The 20,641-nt window shown below is 50.4% G+C and overlaps 3 protein-coding genes across 3 annotated transcripts in view; 2 read left to right on the forward strand and 1 right to left on the reverse strand.

Moving 5' to 3' along the window:
• Positions 1 to 20,641, reverse strand: part of LOC147700950 (B-cell receptor CD22-like) — a 177,886-nt gene that overhangs the window by 117,805 nt on the left and 39,440 nt on the right. The window lies entirely within an intron of this gene.
• LOC147700951 (uncharacterized) lies at positions 3,502 to 5,126 on the forward strand (the record flags this gene model as incomplete). The annotated part of the gene is made up of 2 exons (XM_086928379.1): positions 3,502 to 4,519; positions 4,672 to 5,126. Coding segments are annotated over exons 1-2 (1,473 nt in total), but the record flags the coding sequence as incomplete, so codon positions are not given.
• LOC147700952 (uncharacterized) lies at positions 5,223 to 6,707 on the forward strand. Its single transcript, XM_086928380.1, has one exon. The coding sequence runs from the start codon at positions 5,223 to 5,225 to the stop codon at positions 6,705 to 6,707; it is 1,485 nt and encodes a 494-aa protein (XP_086784506.1).

A 20,641-nucleotide genomic window follows, 5' to 3' on the forward strand; every position in this document is an offset into this window, starting at 1 on the left:
CATCATAATGAGCCCCATCGTATCTGGCTAGTAAAGCCTGAGCATTGGCAATGGGCCATTGATTGGCCCATTGCCTGTGAGGCTACTCTTTTACCAGAGGCATCAATTAATTTGGACTCCTTATCAGGAGGAGGGGCCTCACTTGTGGCCTGTGAGTTCGCTCTCTCACGAGCATTAGAGACCACCATAGAGTCGAAGGGCAGCTGACCCTTGATGTAGACAGGGTCAGTAGCTGCTGGTTAAGATTTCTTTTCAACCCTGGGCGTGATAATTCTTGCCCCGACAGGGTCCTTGAAAACCTCATCTGCATGCTGAAGCATCCCCTTAAGCATTGGTAATGTATGTGTACTTTTCTGAGTGGAGCTTAAGGTTTCCAACAAGAAGTCCTCATCTAAAGCCTCCTTATGTTGTTCAACCCCATGGTAATGAGCAGCCTTGTTAAGATGCTCAATGTAATCTATATTGTCGTCCGGAGGTGATGGCCCGGAAGGATACAAGTCTGGGTCAGTGTCTGTGTGTGGATCAGTATCATAATCCTCCCATGGGTCAACATCTTGTGGCCTATCGCGATCCCCATCCTCTTCAGCCTGTGGGTCAGGTGATAGTGGTGAATTAGTGGAAGTAATGAGCAGTTGAGGATTAGTAGGTGAAGGAGGTGGCACATAAGGTGGTGATGGGTTTGTACCCACATTCCTTTTCTTCAGGGGTATGTGATGCTCATCCAGATGGGCCAATTCCCTTATTTCAGGCAATTTGGCATTAAGATGTCCAGTATCTGGGTAAATAACCAGTTGTTTTTGTTTGGGATCCGAAGGTGGAACAACGGACCGAGGCTCTTTTGTCGGACTCTTTTTATCTTTACTTTCAGTTTTTGGCATTGAATGTTTCGGCTCCAAACTCTTCGACACCAAAGATTCAGGCTTCAACAAAGATGGAACATGCACAGGTTTGAATTTCGGCCTTGAGGATTTAGGCTTGGTGCCGGCATTAGGCAGACTCAAGCCCAAGCAGGAAGGCTTTTCTTTGTGTTGCGACGCAGAGCCGACTGGCGGGGTGACCGAAACTTTTTCTCAGTGCTGACCCTGGCCCGCATGCGGAGGAAGGACCGGAGCCTTTATCGGTTTGGGTTGTTGGGGCAAGGGGGTTTCTGTACACAATGTAAGCTGACCTGTTGTAACTTGCTCCTCTTCTTCCATTTCGGAGTCGACCTTGGACACTGAGACATGTTCCTCTTCCTCGGCTCTTTGAGGGTGTGTTCATTCTCGGTTGGAATCTTCACCGAAGATGTCCATAATGGAGCCGCCTTGGTATTGCATCTCGTGACATCGACCCGGAAGGTCACGAAGCGCCTTCTTTGACCGGAACGATTGGCACACATTGCAGTCTCTTGTCGTGTTCCGGGGACAAACCGAGATTGCACACTTAGTGCAGGTCGGTGCGCGGAACCTTGGCGCGACACCCTGTACAGAGCTGAAATGGAGTCCGTTCCATCGATTGCTAGTGAGCCCGGCGCGGTTAGGCCAAACAGCCCTACATGAGTTTCCGGATCGAAGATTCATGGTTCGAAACAATACCCGGAGAATGGGAAACGCGATCAAGAAACAATGTCGTCGAGGGTAGTGGATTGCGCGCCGAAGGAATCCAGAGAAACTGTGCCGAACCGGAGAGCAGCAATTCACAACCAAACCCGATGGCAGGAAAAAACAATCTAGCAATGGAGTTGATGCCCATGCACACTATCACCGAAAGGAGGAGTCACCTACCCCGCGACTGGAAAGATTTCTTCGGACAAAAACAAAGTGCAAACATCCAGACCGAACAATAGATGGCAGGCTATGCACAGCATGTGATCTGTAGCTCACATGCCTCAAACAATCTGCACCAGCACTACCAGCCTTTGAAAGGCTAGTAGTGCTGGTGAAGAGTTACCAACACCTTATTCCAGTTCCTCTATTAGACCCCGGCCTGACGTGTGAGTGAATGTACCAGCACTGCTAGCTTTTCAGAAGCATCGGCCTGGTGTGCGAGTGACTCTGCACCAGCGCTACCAGACTTTCCGAGGCACCGGCCTGTCGTGTGAGTGACTCTGCACCAGCACCACTAGCCTTTCAGAGGCACCGGCCTGATGTGCGAGTGACTCTGCACCAGAGCTACCAGCCTATCATAGGCACCGGCCTGAGGTGTGAGTGACTGTACTAGGGACACCAGCATTTTAGAGGACTTGGAATGAGGTGTGAGTGACTCTGCACCAGCACTACCAGCCTTTCAGAGGCACCAGCCTGACGTGTGAGTGACTTTTCACCAACAACACTAGGCTTTTAGAGGCACCGGTCTCACATGCAAGTGACTCTGCACCAGCACCCGTTCTGACGTGGGTGTCTGCACCAGCACCCGGCCTGATGTGTGAGTGACTCTGGACCAGCACTACCAGCCTTTCCGAGGCACCGGGCTGAGGTGTGAGTGGCTGAGTCTGCAGCAGGACTACCAGCACCTCAGAGGCACAGGAATGAGGTGCAATTACTCTGTACGAGGCACCGGCCTGTCTGCGAGTGACCCTGCACCAACGTTACTAGACTTTCTGAGGCACTGGCCTGACACTTGGAGGTCGCAGCCCGACTCTCGCAGTCCACCCACCTCTGGAGAACAGCCGTGCCCTGCTCCTCCAGCCTGGGCTGCAGCAGCTGTGCCCCCGAGGTGCCAGCTTCTCACCAGCGGGCGGGTGTGCCGAGGCCAGCCATGTGCAGGCACTGTGAGTACTCACCTCAGCTTACCTGCTGTCTCGGATACTCGCTGGCTGTGCCCACAAGCGCCTCCCAGGGTGAACGGGGCCACAGCTGGTGACCCGGCCGGAGAGGCCCGTGCCAGGCGCGTGTGCCGTGGCCATGACTAGCCTCGCCCGGGATGCCCTGGTGCCACCCAGTCCATGTTTACACGATCTCAAGAACCTGCATAACCAGTGCAACGTCGCTGCTGCGGTGAGGCGCACCGACAGAACTGGGGCTTCTAAGCACTCCCTCTCACATGCGGGGGCGAGCCGGGCAGCACAGTTAACCCGCCAAACAAGGCCGGTCTGTGGCTTTGGCTGAAAAACCACAGCCCTACCGGAGAAATAAGGAAATACTGAAAAAAATCAGGGCCTGCCACGGTACCCACGAGCAGCCAAGAATACAGGAAGTATGACGAGGAAAAACACGGACGTGAAACAGGCAGACACGGAGTAAATAAAAGCCCGAATATAGCAAGACGAATGCCTCCAACTCTTCATTCTGAACTGCCCATGGGATGTGCAATGTGCCAGCCTTCGGGGGTGCTGCGCTAGTGCACTCAAGGACCGCTCAAAATGCAGCCCGCACGGGTTATCACTCTGAAGAGCTGCTCACTGTGATGAGATGCTCACTGTGACACGAGATGCTCACTGCGATTTGAGACAATGGGAGCAACTCACTGTGATGAGTTGTTTACTGTGATGAGACAACTCACTGTGAGGAGATGCTCACCGCGATGAGACGACTCACCGAGGAGCGAATACTCATCATTGGGCAGATGGCCCACGCATTCTACGCAGTGGTGTTCCTTCTCCGATGGCCCACGCATTCTACGCAGTGGTGTTCCTTCTCCGATGGCCCACGCATTCTACGCAGTGGTGTTCCTGCTCCGATGGCCCACGCATTCTACGAAGTGGTGTTCCTGCTCCGATGGCCCACGCATGCTACGCAGTGGTGTTCCTTCTCCGATGGCCCACGCATTCTACGAAGTGGTGTTCCTGCTCCGATGGCCCACGCATTCTACGCAGTGGTGTTCCTGCTCCGATGGCCCACGCATTCTACGAAGTGGTGTTCCTGCTCCGATGGCCCACGCATGCTACGCAGTGGTGTTCCTGCTCCGATGGCCCACGCATTCTACGCAGTGGTATCCCTGCTCCGATGGCCCATGGATTCTACGCAGTGGTGTTCCTGCTCCGATGGCCCACGCATTCTACGCAGTGGTGTTCCTGCTCCGATGGCCCACGCATTCTACGCAGTGGTATCCCTGCTCCGATGGCCCATGGATTCTACGCAGTGGTGTTCCTGCTCCGATGGCCCACGCATTCTACGAAGTGGTGTTCCTGCTCCGATGGCCCACGCATTCTACGCAGTGGTGTTCCTGCTCCGATGGCCCACGCATGCTACGCAGTGGTGTTCCTTCTCCGATGGCCCACGCATTCTACGCAGTGGTGTTCCTTCTCCGATGGCCCACGCATTCTACGCAGTGGTGTTCCTTCTCCGATGGCCCACGCATTCTACGCAGTGGTGTTCCTTCTCCGATGGCCCACGCATTCTACACAGTGGTGTTCCGTCTCCGATGGCCCATGGATTCTACGCAGTGGTGTTCCTGTTTCGATGGCCCATAAATTCTACGGAGCAGTGTTCCTGCTCCGATGGCCCATGGATTCTACGCAGCGGTATCCCTGCTCCGATGGCCCAAGGATTCTACGGAGCAGTGTTCCTGCTCCGATGGCCCAAGGATTCTACGGAGCAGTGTTCCTACTCCAATGGCCCATGGATTCTACAGAGCAGTGTTCCTACTCCAATGGCCCATGGATTCTACGGAGCAGTGTTCCTGCTCCGATGGCCCATAGATTCTACGGAGCAGTGTTCCTACTCCAATGGCCCATGGATTCTACGCAGCAGAGTTCCTGCTTCGATGGCCCATGGATTCTACGTAGTAGTGTCCCTACTCCAATGGCCCATGGATTCTACGCAGCAGAGTTCCTGCTCCGATGGCCCATGGATTCTACGGAGCAGTGTCCCTGCTCCGATGGCCCAAGGATTCTACGGAGCAGTGTTCCTACTCCAATGGCCCATGGATTCTACGGAGCAGTGTTCCTGCTCCGATGGCCCATAGATTCTACGGAGCAGTGTTCCTACTCCAATGGCCCATGGATTCTACGCAGCAGAGTTCCTGCTTCGATGGCCCATGGATTCTACGTAGTAGTGTCCCTACTCCAATGGCCCATGGATTCTACGCAGCAGAGTTCCTGCTCCGATGGCCCATGGATTCTACGGAGCAGTGTCCCTGCTCCGATGGCCCAAGGATTCTACGGAGCAGTGTTCCTACTCCAATGGCCCATGGATTCTACGGAGCAGTGTTCCTGCTCCGATGGCCCATGGATTCTACGGAGCGGTATCCCTGCTCCGATGGCCCAAGGATTCTACGGAGCAGTGTTCCTACTCCAATGGCCCATGGATTCTACGGAGCAGTGTTCCTGCTCCGATGGCCCATGGATTCTACGGAGCAGTGTTCCTGCTCCGATGGCCCAAGGATTCTACGCAGCAGAGTTCCTGCTTCGATGGCCCATGGATTCTACGCAGCAGAGTTCCTGCTGCGATGGCCCATGGATTCTACGCAGCAGAGTTCCAGCTTCGATGGCCCATGGATTCTACGCAGCAGAGTTCCTACTCCAATGGCCCATGGATTCTACGCAGCAGAGTTCCTGCTTCGATGGCCCATGGATTCTACGTAGTAGTGTCCCTACTCCAATGGCCCATGGATTCTACGCAGCAGAGTTCCTGCTCCGATGGCCCATGGATTCTACGGAGCAGTGTCCCTACTCCGATGGCCCATGGATTCTACGCAGAGGTGTACCAGCTCAGATGGCCCAAGGATTCTACGCAGCGTTGTCCCTGCTCCAACGGCCCATGGATTCTACGCAGTGGTGTTCCTGCTCCGATGGCCCATGGATTCTACGCAGTGGTGTTCCTTCTCCGATGGCCCAGGCATTCTACGCAGTGGTGTTCCTTCTCCGATGGCCCACGCATTCTACGCAGTGGTGTTCCTTCTCCGATGGCCCACACATTCTACGCAGTGGTGTTCCTTCTCCGATGGCCCACGCATTCTACGCAGTGGTGTTCCTTCTCCGATGGCCCACGCATTCTACGCAGTGGTGTTCCGTCTCCGATGGCCCATGGATTCTACGCAGTGGTGTTCCTGTTTCGATGGCCCATAAATTCTACGGAGCAGTGTTCCTGCTCCGATGGCCCATGGATTCTACGCAGCGGTGTTCCTGCTTCGATGGCCCATGGATTCTACGCAGCGGTATCCCTGCTCCGATGGCCCAAGGATTCTACGGAGCAGTGTTCCTGCTCCGATGGCCCAAGGATTCTACGGAGCAGTGTCCCTGCTCCGATGGCCCATGGATTCTACGCAGCGGTGTTCCTGCTTCGATGGCCCATGGATTCTACGCAGCGGTATCCCTGCTCCGATGGCCCAAGGATTCTACGGAGCAGTGTTCCTACTCCAATGGCCCATGGATTCTACGGAGCAGTGTTCCTGCTCCGATGGCCCATGGATTCTACGGAGCAGTGTTCCTACTCCAATGGCCCATGGATTCTACGCAGCAGAGTTCCTGCTTCGATGGCCCATGGATTCTACGTAGTAGTGTCCCTACTCCAATGGCCCATGGATTCTACGCAGCAGAGTTCCTGCTCCGATGGCCCATGGATTCTACGGAGCAGTGTCCCTACTCCAATGGCCCATGGATTCTACGCAGCAGAGTTCCTGCTCCGAAGGCCCATGGATTCTACGCAGAGGTGTACCAGCTCAGATGGCCCAAGGATTCTACGCAGCGGTGTTCCTGCTCCGATGGCCCAAGTATTCTCACGGCCAAAAAAAAAGTTTGTCTCATCCGGACCGTCGACCTGCCGAGGTCGAAAGTAAAATATGTCTGACATAGTGGTGGTGCGAGGAGACCCGATCGAGTCAGCGCAGTGAGACGCGATCGTGAAGGAGTCCGGAAGATCAAGGTACCGCCTGCCCAGCGCCCTCACTGTCAACTGCTTATACACGTGCAGTAAATAGTGCGCTAGCATCGCTGAAGAGACACGGCAAAGCCCGCGCTGAGTTCTGAAGTGCGTGCATGCGTAGTCAGGATCAGCAGCGCCTGACAAGAAATTCCTGAAATCTGAGGCGCCCGCTGAAACGCGCAAAACTGACAGAGTGTCCAACGGCAGCAGGCAAACAAGCACTGGCGCCGAACAAGGATTGGCAAAACCAACCATCCATGCACTGAAGCATACTAAAGACCGATAAACGTTGGAAAAGCAAACATTGGCAAAACCAATTGTCAGTGAACGAAAGTAACATTAGAAGACAAACAAGCATTGACAAACAAATAAGCATTGGCAAAACCAAATATCTGCGAATAAAAGCAACATTAGAAGACAAACAAGCATCGGTGCAGAACAAGCATTGGCAAAACCAACCGTCCATACACAAGCAAAATAAACAGACAAACGTTGACAAAAAACAAACATTGGCAAAATCAATTGTCTGGGCGCTGAAGCAATATTAGATAACAAACTAACATTGGCAAACAAACAAGCACTGGCAAAGCCAATTGTTTGCGCACTGAAGGAACAGTATTAGAAGACAAACAAACATTGGCACACAAACAAAACTTGGCAAAACTAACAGGACAGCTAAAAAAAAAGCAAACAAAGAAGACAAACAAGCCTTAACGGCAAACAAGCATTGGCAAAATCAACTGTCTGCGAACTGAAATAACATTAGAAGACAAACAAGCACTGGCAAACAAACCAAATTTGGCAGAACCATCTTCTATGCAGAGTCCCCATGACTGAACAGGCTACCTCTACCACCGCTCCACAACCTACAACTCGGGCGGTCGCACCCGCACATTCACAAGTCAGTGCACTCCCGCCATTTAGTGAATTAATCGACCCTGGAACTGAGTCACCAAGATGGAACGTGTGGATTGGCCGTCTAAATAACTACTTTATTGCAACAAGGGAAACTGATGGTGCTGTAAAAAGATTGCTACTGCTACATTTTGCAGGTGATGAGGTATACAAGTTATTTGCACATCTACCAAACACTGGAGAATCAACTGACTAAGAAGCTGCAGTTCGGGCACTTAATGCACCTTTTGACCCTCAACTGAACCCGGACTATGAGCGTTTTAGATTGCGACAAGCCCGTCAAAGGGAAGGAGAATCTATGGACACTTTTCATGCCTGTTTCAGAGAATTAGCCAACACTTGCACTGAGGATGATCAGGACAAGGAGGTACGAGCTCAGGCCATTCAAGGATGCCGCAACAAAACCCTGCGGACCCTCATTCTCCGACAACCACGCATCTCTCTGGAAGACATACTAATCTTAGCACATTCTCATGAACTAACTGATGTCAGGGCAACAGCAATGGAAGCAGCGCTTAACAAGCCAAATGAATCTGCGGCAAATGTTAAGACAGACCGAGTAGACGCAGTTTGCACCCCCGCTCTAGGAAGTCGGGGTCGATGGCCCACCAGAAGACCACAACAGCCCAAATGTGGATACTGTGGGAGAGAAGAACATCCACACCATGAATGTCCGGCGAAAGGCAAGATATGCTAAAAATGTGGCATTCCCAGTCGTTTTTCGAGTGTGTGTCGAGGCGGCATGCGTAGTAGAGGTGCTCCTGGGAGAAACCCCCCCAGCGAGGTCAGTGAAACATCTTTCGCTAGATGATCCCAGCGAACCAAGAATGCTGAACACACAGATGACTGAGACAATGCATCGAAGATTCATCTACAGATGAAGAGGGGTGCTACCTTGTCTCTTTCGCAAGTGACCTGAAACAGCGAAGGCGTCCCCAACCAACATGTGCCATAGAAATGGCAGGGTCACCGGTAACCGCCCTCATAGACACTGTAGAATCGGTGAATGTAATGGGAAGCCAGCACTACAAAAAGCTCAACCCAAGACCTACGCTAGTACCATCCAAAGTAAGCATACTCAAGTATAGCAGCCAGAAACCACTTCCTCTGAAGGGGAAAACTGACAGTGCAAGTAAAATCAGAAGACCGCAAAATTACCACGACATTCCACGTAGTCAACAGAGAAGTGCACATATTATTAGGTGGCCACACGGCCGAAGATTTGAGCCTGATAACATTTACAAACGCATTAAAAACTCTACAGACCGAGGATATGCTAGAATTTTGTTCCCACAACTATTCAAAAGATTAGAATGCATAAAACGACCACCAGTAAAATTACATATTGACATCTATAAAACCAATTGCTCTGCGACACCAGCGTATGCCATTCCATTTGCGGCCACTGGTAGAACAAGAAATACAAAAACTGGAACAACAAGGAGTGATACAGAAAGTGACTTGACCAACTCTGTAGGTGTCACCCATGGTTATAGCTGAGAAACCAAAAAAAAAACGGCCAAATCAGGCTTTGCATAGATATGAGAATGCCCAATCAGGCAATACGCAGGGAGAGACATTTGATGACATTCGCGCTGATCTTAATGGGACTCAGTGGTTTTCAAAACTGGACCTCAACGCCGGATACCACCAGTTAAAACTAGCTGAAGAGAGTAGATATATAACCACATTTTCAACACACCTAGGACTTCGGTGTTACAAAAGATTACATTTCGGAATATCCGCGGAGATTTTTCAAAATACAATTAGAGAAATCCTATCTGGTCTACAAGGAGTGCTTAATGTCAGTGATGACATTTTAATACATTCTGCTACACTTTAACATCGACGACTTCGAGCTACCCTCAAACGCCTACTAGATTATGGCGTCACACTCCACAAAGAAAAATGTTAATTTTTCAAGAAAACCATCGAGCTTTTTGGATATGTATTTAGCCAAGAAGGGGTAAAAGTTCACCCAAGGAAGTCTCAGGCCATCCAGCTTGCTCCAGCACCTACAACTGTGTCCGAAGTTCGGGGTTTCCTAAGCATGGTGACGTATTGCGGAAGGATCATGCCCAACCTGGCCACCATTTCTTAACCACTACGGAGCTTAACAAAGAAAGAGGCTGGGTGGAAATGGGGCCATGAGGAAGAAGGAGTGTTTTCAAAGAGTAAAGTCAGCCCTGCAAGAAAAGAAGACAATGGCCTATTTCGACACCACACGGCGAACAGAACTGATAGTGGATGCAAATCCAGTAGGGTTAGGGGTCCTCCTGAACCAAGAGAACGAACTAGGAACGTGGGTCCCGCTAGCCTTCGCAAGCAAAGCATTGACAGTGACGGAAACCCGATACTCGCAAATTGAACGAGAAGCACTGGCCATAAAATGGACATGCAACCATTTCCATTTATATATCTCAGGGCACCTGTTCCGTGTAGGAACTGATCACCAGCGGCTGATCCCGCTATTCAAAGGTACTGCTCCACACCCGCCACCCCGAATAGAAAGGTGGGCGATTCAACTTAAACATTATCAATTAGATCCGGTTTATCGATCTGGCACAAAGAACCCTGCTGAACCCTCAAATCACAATTCTGAACAGGAGGAACAAACTGAAGATTTCATCATCATGATAGCTCAATGGGCATGCCCGAAAGCCCTCACAATTTCAGAAATTGAAGCCCACTCACGAAACAACATTGTGCTCGGGAGGGTAATGGACGCTTTGGGAAAAGGAACATGGACACATTTTCTCCACAACATCAATGGGTGGAATGAAACAGACCGACCCTGCTTAGGAAAAATATGGAAAGTACACAGAGAACGAATTGCTACACCCAGTGGCATTGTGATAAGAGGGTCCTGCATTGTAATACCCCTAAGCCTCCAAGATCGAGCCACTTCTCTAGCACATGAAGGAGACCAAGGTACAAAAAAATGAAATCCAGAATGAGAGAAAAAAGTGTGGTTCCCAGGCCTAGAAGAAGCAGTAGATTAACCAGTACGCAGATGCCAAGCATGCCAAATCACTGGAAACTCTGAGTCACCAGCTCCTTTGATAACTTAAGAGCCAGCACCGTCACCTTGGTTGTGGATACGTTTGGATTTTGAAAGCTTTCCAGATGGTCGAACCACTGCAGTCTTAAAATCGACGGATACACCAAATATCCAATTTTGGAAGTACTACCATCAACTGCATTTAACTGCTTACTACCGATGTTCGAGAAGACCTTTGCCCTATTTGGGTTACCAACTACAATCAGAACAGATAATGGACCCCCCCTTTTCAAGGAAGCGAATTCAAAGAATATCTAACAAGACTAGGAATAAAACACCACCACATCACTCCAGTGGCCACAAGCCAATGGGGAGGCTGAACGATTCATGAGGACCCTTAACCGCTTCCGTGCTGATGACGGAACCGCTCCGTCATCACCCGTGGTAGCGCTGTGCTGATGATGGAGCAGTTCCATCATGGCTCGCGCCTGCGCGGCGCTGATTTCGCGCCTGCGCTGCGCGTTCTATTGAGCGGGCGGGGCCATGACGGAACCACTCCGTCAGGAGCACAGCTCAACCGAGGCTGGTGACGGAGCAGTTCCGTCACCAGCATGGGCGCACCGCGCGGCCCCCCGCACCCTTAGCGCTGCGGCGGAATAGCCGCCGCAGCGAAGGGGTTAATAAAAGTCCTACGGATAGCGGTAGCCGAGTAGTCAGACCCAGAAGTTGCCCTACAGAATTTTCTGCAAGAATACTGTAGCACTCCTCATTGCACCACTCAGAGATCACTGTGGTCACTGATGCTTTCCAGACAACGACGAGACACCATTCCAGTAGCTGAGAATTGGGAACCAGAGCCATACCATCCCGAGAATGCTCAAGCCCATAGACTAGCAACCAATCAAAAGGCCAGTCAGCAACGAAGAACACAACCATGGCTGTTGGTGCCTGGATGTACAGTTCTGGTGAGAAATCGCTGGAGTGGAGGAAAATTCTGCACATTCGATGAATCAGGTCTGTGGACTGTTAAAGTCAACAAAGGGACTGCAGTAACAGCAGAGAAGAACGGAGAAGTAATTACTCAAAATGTTTCTTAGTTCAAAGAAATACTTGCTCCGGAGCACAGGAGAGTTCGGACCGAAGTGCCCAGCAGCAATTAACCAGAGTGGGTGACTGATGAACTGAAACCCGCAGAAACCCATGCATCGAGTCCCACAGTCCCTGACTTAACAGTTGACACCGGATCAAGATCTTCACCCAGGGAAAGAGAAACAATCACACCACGGACAAGCACGTCTGCTCATCAACGTCATTACGATTTGAGACCAAACCCAAGGCTGAACCAAAGACTTGCTGGTTTGGCATGTTAAATTATTTATTTATCCATTTATTGATTTATTTGCGTATTTATTCCGCTTTAAAACTGACCTGGGATGAGATGTAGCAGTCTAGTTGTTCACCGCTAGTTACGTGTGGACCCCTACTGGAAGTGGATGCAAACAATGTAGCACCTTTGAGCCAGGCGTGGCGAGAAGGCTTAAATAAACAGACTGGGGTCGCTCGGGACTTCCGGTCCACCCGAGTACTCTAGCCAACGTGTCTGTGTGCCGTTATTTGAAGTGCGCGGGCTGTTATTTGCTCCCGCCCAGACAGGGCTCACTCAGAGAGGAGTCGGTCTCCCAGGGCTCCCTGGCCATCCACCTGCCATGCCCTCAGGTGTCCCAAGTAGCGTTGGATTGGTAATGGGGGCACTCTGGCAACACCCGAGGGGCTGGTGTCCGGTTCTACCTGTGGGCTGCTTTTTTGAGCAGTCTGGGGCCGATTTGGCTCTTTCTGCGTTGTTTGATACTCGCTGTGGATCAGTGGGTGCCCGAGTGGCGTTTCTGGAGGTAGATGGGCATCCATTACCTCCCTTTCATCAACTTTTCTCTGGCTGGGCCTGTCAATTAATGTATGCATATAAAGCAGGGGCGGGGACCTGAGCCTCACTGGTTTTCAGGTGTATTTCACCAGTGTGAACTAATCAGTATATTTTTTTACCCACCCACACCCCCCCTTTTTTGTTTTTTAAATGTCGCTGAAGCAGTGTTTTGCAGAAAAGCATTATGCAAATGTGGGACACTTTTTTTTTTCTTTCTTTTTAGCATGCCCGGGCTGATTTTTAATCCCAATCCAACCCCGGTCCCAAGGTCCAGTGGCCGCCAGTCCGAGGGGACACATCCCTTGGGGTGTGGAGTCCCCCCTCCTCAGAGCAGATGGACCCAGTACGCTGTCAAGGCACGTGCTTTTCCACCCTTGGCCACAAGGGGGTCTGGTGTGATGGTCGGACCAGGAGAACAATACTTAGATGGTTGTCTATTGGTCCAACATCGGCCAATCAGGCTGCAGCTCATGGGCACTGAAGTAGCACCTTCCACAAAGGCCCAGGGGCAGGTTTAGCCCAGGCAGGATCCTACTTCTGCCATTTGTTGTTCTGGCCACTGGGAAATTGCCCAAATGTGCCTTACAGACTCCCGATAGCTGTCTCCCTGCCGCCCAGCAAACGCTGTCTGGCTTACCATGTTTACTATGTTCGCTTCTGATGCATTTCATTTCTTTCTCATGCTTGGCGGTATGAAGCCAGAACTCTGGAGTCGCCCGCTCAGCATCTGAAAGTTCATATTATTTGCATTTCATTTCAAGGTCTTTTGTGCTCCTTTCTAATTAGAACACTACACACCCGCCCAGCAGGCGGGCTGTTAGGTATTGGGCCGGTGCCGAAGGTTCACCTGTCGGCTGTTTTTTTGTCAACCGGCTCACAGAGCCTTACTGTTTTCCCCAACAAGCCAATGTAATGTAGGGCCAGCAGGCAGGCTCTGAGCAGGCAGGGCTTAATTTGAGCCGGTGGTTTCTGGTCCTCGGCACTTATGTCAACAGGGACCTTGACACAAGGTGGTGCTATATGGCTAATTTAGAGATTACCACAACAACAGTTAATTATTAATTCAAAATACATTAACACTGGCTATTGCCTGCTACCCAAACCATTCTTATAGCTTAGGGCAGAGATCTTCAAAGTGGGAACCGGCCCCCTTAGGGTGGCCGCCAGACTCTTGGCAAAAAGAAGCACAATGCTAATAACAGTGCTTTTGACTGCCCCCGCTGCCACACTTCTGACGCCCCCTTTATCCATTTGTTTTGGACATGCCCCATACTACGAGATTTCTGGGCCACACTCCACAATACATACACTACAAGAGATCACGGGCCTGACGGAACTTCTTACATGGGAAGCATGTGCCCTCGGCATCTTCAGACGACAAACACAAAAAGGTAGAGACCAAATTTGCAACACTAGCCATACTCCTCACTAAACGCAGCATAGCTAAGCACTGACAATCACCGGGAGGCCCCCTGATAGTCGCATGGTGGGGGGGGGGCCAACACGAAATGGGGCGCGGCCGAAGAAGATTATAATCAGACAGAAAGAAGCACGTGGTATACGATGGAACCCCATATCAATGGAATGGGCGATGATCCCCCATAACTTTACACAAACACAGGCTACGCACGGGGAGACCCCACAGGCCACCAAGAATCAGGACCCATCGATCCACACGGACCCCTCCGCACTAGCCCACCCCTTCGGCCACCCAGGGTAGACCACTCCGCCAGCAGCGACGAGACCCACTGCCCGTAGATAACGAACCATAGCGGAGCGACGACCCCTAAACCCACTCACCCTCTCCCCCTCAACTCCACCCCCCAACACATCTGCCCGAGTTACATTCCCAGTTCACTTATGAATATGGATTTCCCCTACACACTACCACTTCCACACAAGAAAGTTCTAACAACTGTCTTGAGGGACTGGAAGTCACAGTAGTCCTCTCGACCTCACATGCAAACAAGGTTTCAATCTACCATACAGAAGCAGAGCGGCACCCCCCACCCCGCCGCAACGGGCACGCAGTTAGCATGTATTGAAATGTTGATACACCTGAAATGCACTGCAAATTGTACCCGATTGCTGTACACCATGTATGCTAACGGAAAATTCCAATCAAAAGTAAATTATTTTTTTTTAAATGCTAATAACAGGGCTTTGTTTTAAGTGGAAAACAAATGAGCGGCAGCAAACTGCTCTGTAATGAGCCATCACTAACATGTGCCATTTATATCCCATCTCCGGGTCTGTTTCAAAAGGGGAGGGACTCCAAATATTCTTCAAAACCCCCACCCCACCCCTGATAATCACACTATGGAAACATTGACAAGTTAGGCCCTGGCTGACCAAAATAGTAGGTTTGGAAATCATGTATTTGATTGCATTTTTAAAAGGTTAACAAAACTTAACTGCAATGTTTAAATAAGTCTAGACATATTAACGGAATAATATTTGTTAATAATTTTGAGGGGGGCAACAATTAATTTGTTGACACTGGGTGGGGGCACGGGATAAAAAAAGTTTGAAGACCACTGGCTAAGGGGGCCTGAAATAGTCCAAATTGCCACTCTTGCAGATGTGATTGTTAGTAGTTGCGTTGGTACTAGCGCTGGCAGGGGCAACATGTGGTGTAAGCTGCAGTGGTCTCCTGATTAGGGCCCTGGCACTAATGTTTAAATTGGTTTTTTGTTTTTTTTTTACAAAACAGGCACTCCGAGGGGGTAGTTTGCAGCAGTGTCACTAGGCCAGTATTGTTCTGTCCGCTGCAGACTTTATCTTGCCCCCCCCTGGGGCCAGCGCAGATGCCCAGAAGCAGCGTTCCACTCCCCTGCCATGCTGTTAAACTGAGCAGCGTTATAGAAAACAAAGGTTCCTAGCTCATTCAAATTCAACACAATACAGTATAGGACACAATGGAATACTATACGATTACGGTTTCCTTGCCCAGCTGGGCAAGGAATTTATTTACAAGAAACAATGTCAAATATACATTATATTATTACAAAGAATAGCATGACACAAGCCTGTGCCGTACAAAAAAGGAGAAGGAAGAACGATAGTAGAGTGAAAGGGGTGTTCTTCAGGCAAAAGAAAGGAGCAAAACAGGGCACTGTGAATGTGAATGTCTCCCCACTCATGGGTGACACACACATCATCACCTCTGCTCCCCTCGAGCACCAGCAGCTCTGTGCTTTTCTTCACCCCCTATCCTGCCAGGCCATCGCCCTGAGGCTGCAGTTGGCTGAAAGGAGGAGAGAAAGTGAATCGGCCTCGCTGAGGTGCTGTTGTTGGCATCTCAGCTCCAGAGTCTTTCAGGCCTAGGTGGGGGGGACATAGGCCTCCCTGTGAGGCACCTTTCCCAGCGAGGAACATTGAGAGGATGTAATGCTAGGGTCAGAGCTTCTGAATTTGGAAGTATAGACATAGGTTTGAGTCCCAGCCTCACCTCAACATCCTGTGATTCTGGGCACATGACTTAAATTGCTCAAAAACTAAAATAACAAGCATTGGAAATGCAATAGGTCTCGCATTAGGAAAGTTTGAGCTATTGATATTGTAAATGACACTTTTTTATTTATGTGTTGGTTTTGAAAGTAGCAAAATTAATAGCTTTGTCAGTTACAATGTCAATAGTTTTATTAATGTTATATTACAAATACTTTAAGTGCTAAACCCACGGTTTCATGGCAGAAGTGCTCTTCTTTACTACAGTTATGTTTTTTTTCATGTAAAATCCTTTAAATTGTCTTTTGGTTAATTGTGGCTTGAAGCCGCAGGGCATCAGAGAGCCGGTTGGGTAAGCAGCTGTCACCAGGGCTTTCACTTGGTTGTAAATATGAGTGGTTAAGAGAGATTCCTCGTCTCGGGTTGCTGTGGGTATATGCCCTAGGACATGATTGGGCCTCGTCTTTTGAAACTGGGAGAATGACGGATGACGGGTTAATGCGGAATAGACCTTTCTCTAGCCAGAAGGTCATAGGTTAACATATCAGGCGTAACCTAATGGTCGTAGGTTAATAGATCAACGGGCTGAAATAGCCTTACTCCTGTTTTATGGCGATTTAATTGGTCAAAAGAGACAAGACGGAGGGAAGGTAGAGAAGGGGAGGGGGGAGGAGCAATGCGACACGGCGGGCAGGGGAGGGGGCGGAGCGGGGAGAGGTGCGACATGGCAGGCAGGGGAGGAGAGTAGGAGGAGGAGGGGGGAGGAGAGTAGGAGGAGGAGGGGGGAGGAGAGTAGGGGAGGCACGGCCTAGCGGCCGTGCAACCAAGAAGTGAGGGGGCGGAGCTGGGGGACAGGGCTTTCACTTGGTTGTAAATATGAGTGGTTAAGAGAGATTCCTCGTCTCGGGTTGCTGTGGAACTCAAGAGAAAGGAGTAAGGTGTCTGACTTCATCTCCGTACAGGCAAATCTCGCGAGAAGGTAGAGAGGGGTTGTGGGGATGAACGCATTTACCGCAAAAACTATTGTCTTTGCTCCAGAAAACCAAATCGCATAACATGTACATCTCAGATCTTTTTAAAATAAGTATGCGTGCCTACAAAATACCCCATGCACAAGTTTGAAATTGACTCATTGTACCATGTATGTAGGTGGGCGCCTGAAAGTGTGCTAGAAACATGCCAGTATTTTGTTCCCTCCGCTTGCAAAGAACATGCTGAAATGTAGATTTGAGGCCACAGCTGGCAGAGCAGCATAAACGATATAGGCGTTGAGCTCAGGTGGCGAGCATTGGCTTTGAAATGGATAATTCTGCAATATGAGGCCTATGGCTCACCCTGAGAGCCCCTGTAGTAAGTCATTAATGCGTTGAACCGCCAGACCTGCTGTGTCTTCAAACAAAGATGGCGGCTGACGGATGACGTAATTTTCAGCCGACCCGTAAACTTCGAGCTTTGGGAGTTAGAGGGCCCTGGGTATATGCCCTAGGACATGATTGGGCCTCGTCTTTTGAAACTGGGAGAATGACGGATGACGGGTTAATGCGGAATAGACCTTTCTCTAGCCAGAAGGTCATAGGTTAACATATCAGGCGTAACCTAATGGTCGTAGGTTAATAGATCAACGGGCTGAAATAGCCTTACTCCTGTTTTATGGCGATTTAATTGGCCAAAAGAGACAAGACGGAGGGAAGGTAGAGAAGGGGAGGGGGGGGGGGGGAGGAGAAATGCGACACGGCGGGCAGGGGAGGGGGCGGAGCGGGGAGAGGTGCGACACAGCAGGCAGGGGAGGAGAGTAGGAGGAGGAGGGGGGAGGAGAGTAGGAGGAGGAGGGGGGAGGAGAGTAGGGGAGGCACGGCCTAGCGGCCGTGCAACCAAGAAGTGAGGGGGCGGAGCTGGGGGAGGCTGTGAGAGAGAGAGTGGGCAAGGCAGGCGGCTGGGGGCATGTGCACGCGCTTTTAAGCTCAATGCGCATGCGCATTGAGCTTAAATTTCACGGGCACTGAAGGAATCGCCACGATTACTTGCAAGTTGGTTAGAGTGTTTAAGCCCCCATAGTCTCGCAAGCTCGATGCGCATGCGCATCGACAGGCGAGACCTAAAAATGAATTGGATCCCTCTGCAATGTGACTGGTGCTCATGTAATCGCTGCCCTTTCGCATAGTTCACGCAATATAAAAAAATACAATAAAAAAATAACCTTCTGTTTGCTCATGTTTTAAGAGTCTGCAAAGGCTGGAACATAAAAATGAGACAGGATTCTTTATACAATAATAAAGAAGTCTGTATTCCTTCTTAACGTGGCTGCTCTGCCTTTGTTTAGTTTTAACTATCAGTCATGGACCTTAAAGCAGCTTCAGACCACATTTTAAACTACTTTCATCTCACATTTACTGTTTAAATTTTAAAGAGCATATCGATCAGAGGAGAAAATACCAGCTTATGGGGATTTTCTTCATTTTGGTACCGGCAAGCACAATAAAATACCAGTGATGGCGGTTAAAAAAAACAGCCAGGTGGCAAACGTAGCCATATCCGGAGCAGTGGCCTTTGGGCTACTTTATTTCACCTCGACCGCCCGCCCAAATGTAGTGCTTCAGGTTTTCACCAATGTTTCTGCCTCTATGAGCTTTAAAATACATAACTTATCAAACAGGTCTCTAAAAACAAACCCAATGAGACTAATAAAACGCGGTTTCATGAACCGACATGATCCGGACAAGTGGCCACTTGTTTGGGGTTCCCGGGCCGAATTGTGATCCCAATCAGACGCTCTACCAGCTGTTATATCAGACTATCCTGTTCTGCGACGTGTATTCCATTGGTGCCTTTATACAAAAGTCTATAGACGCTGCATAAATTGGGGTGGGGTTTAGGGTCTCACTGCTCGCTCGCATCAGGAGACCCCTCTTTGCTTATTTTTGTTTAATAAATGCTTTCAGACTTCAAGTAGGCGTTCACGCCGACCTTCCTTAACATCACCATGTCCACCAAGTCTCAGCTCTGGGGTGGTTTTACATGTAGTACAAATGGTGGCCACACACGGTAGGGCTGTGAACCTACAGTCTGGAGTTCCCCACAGTGGTCGATGAGACAACACTTCCTCGGAGGCTCATGCACTCATCCACAAAAATGACGACTTTGACATCAGCTCAAATGTGAATCGTCCAGAATCCACTTCATGAGTCGCCCTGCTCCTGCTCGTCACAGCATAACAGAATCAGGGATAACCGGTACCTCTGGTGACAGGTGACAAGTGTTATATTTAAACGCAGGAGCAGACACGGAACGCCACGACTAGGAAGCAGCTGGTTCTCAACTGGAAGTAAGTAGAAGTTTCATACAACTTTCCAATCTTTCTCCCATCAGAGGACATAAGCTGGAAGGCAACAGTGGTGACAGGAGGGATGCTCAAACTCAACGCCGAACTAGAGCAACTAGATAATCTACACGGGGGTCCCTAACTTCAGAGGAATAGACGACTGGCGACGATAAAAGATGAGAAGCTACCAAAAGAAGCACATGGGGTGCAGCTGGAGGTCAAAGGTTCAGGTGGGGACACTGCGCCAAATAATGAGATTAGTGTACCACACTCCCTTCAGCCACAAGGGGGAGCACCAGGTCCGGCAATGGTGGTTTCAAGTTCCTTGGGGTCAAAATGGCGATATAATCATGGCGGCAGTAATGAAAGAGACAGTGCTAGTCATGGCACTAAACCCAGGCATATTAGCTAGAAAAACTGCGTTCGTTGATATGAAGAATTAACTGCTTGCTAGGGAACTGGAGGCGTTGGGGAGTCATTCCGCTGAACGGCAAGTGACACAGAAAGGAACAAGCATTGGCAATGCAATAGGTCTCGCATTACTGATAGTTTGAGGTATTGGCGTTGCAAATAATAATGCCTCATACTTCAGTAATGCGAGATCTAATGCATTGCAAATGATTGCATACCTGTTCAGGGTCCTTGCCCTTGTTCCCTCCCTCCCGCGCAGCCGAGTTGGACGCTGCAGCGGTAGCTCTCCCACTCGCTTCCCGCCTTCAGCGGGCGCCCTACCGGCCACGCCCACTTCTTGGCCACGCCCCCCGGGACACTATTTAGCAGCTGACTACGAGCTGACTCGCCACAGGATCACTCCCTGCCTTCCGCGGGAGCTTTTAGCAGCAAAACTTTCTCAGCCCTGATTTATTTTTTCTGGAGCTCTCTGCGCCTGAGTGCGCTTTTTAAACCCACCCTCTCCTTACCTGTTCAGGGTCCTTGCCCTTGTTCCCTCCCTCCCGCGCAGCCGAGTTGGACGCTGAAGCGGTAGCTCTCCCACTCGCTTCCCGCCTTCAGCGGGCGCCCTACCGGCCACGCCCACTTCTTGGCCACACCCCCCGGATCTCGCCTCCCACTCTCACTACTTAACATGTGCCTCCACCGTTCGCGCAGCGGACGGGCGCAGCGGGCGCGCCGTTTGCGCGCCGAAGGCGCGCTTAAGGCAAGCCCGTCTGCGCCCGTCCGCGACCGACCGGGACCTGGGGCCACAGACTCTGCCCCTCGTCTGGCGTATTCTTCGGCCCAACTCTCATCTCTCT

Source organism: Lissotriton vulgaris, chromosome 7 (genome assembly GCF_964263255.1).
Source record: "Lissotriton vulgaris chromosome 7, aLisVul1.2, whole genome shotgun sequence".
Lineage (NCBI taxonomy): Eukaryota > Metazoa > Chordata > Amphibia > Caudata > Salamandridae > Lissotriton > Lissotriton vulgaris.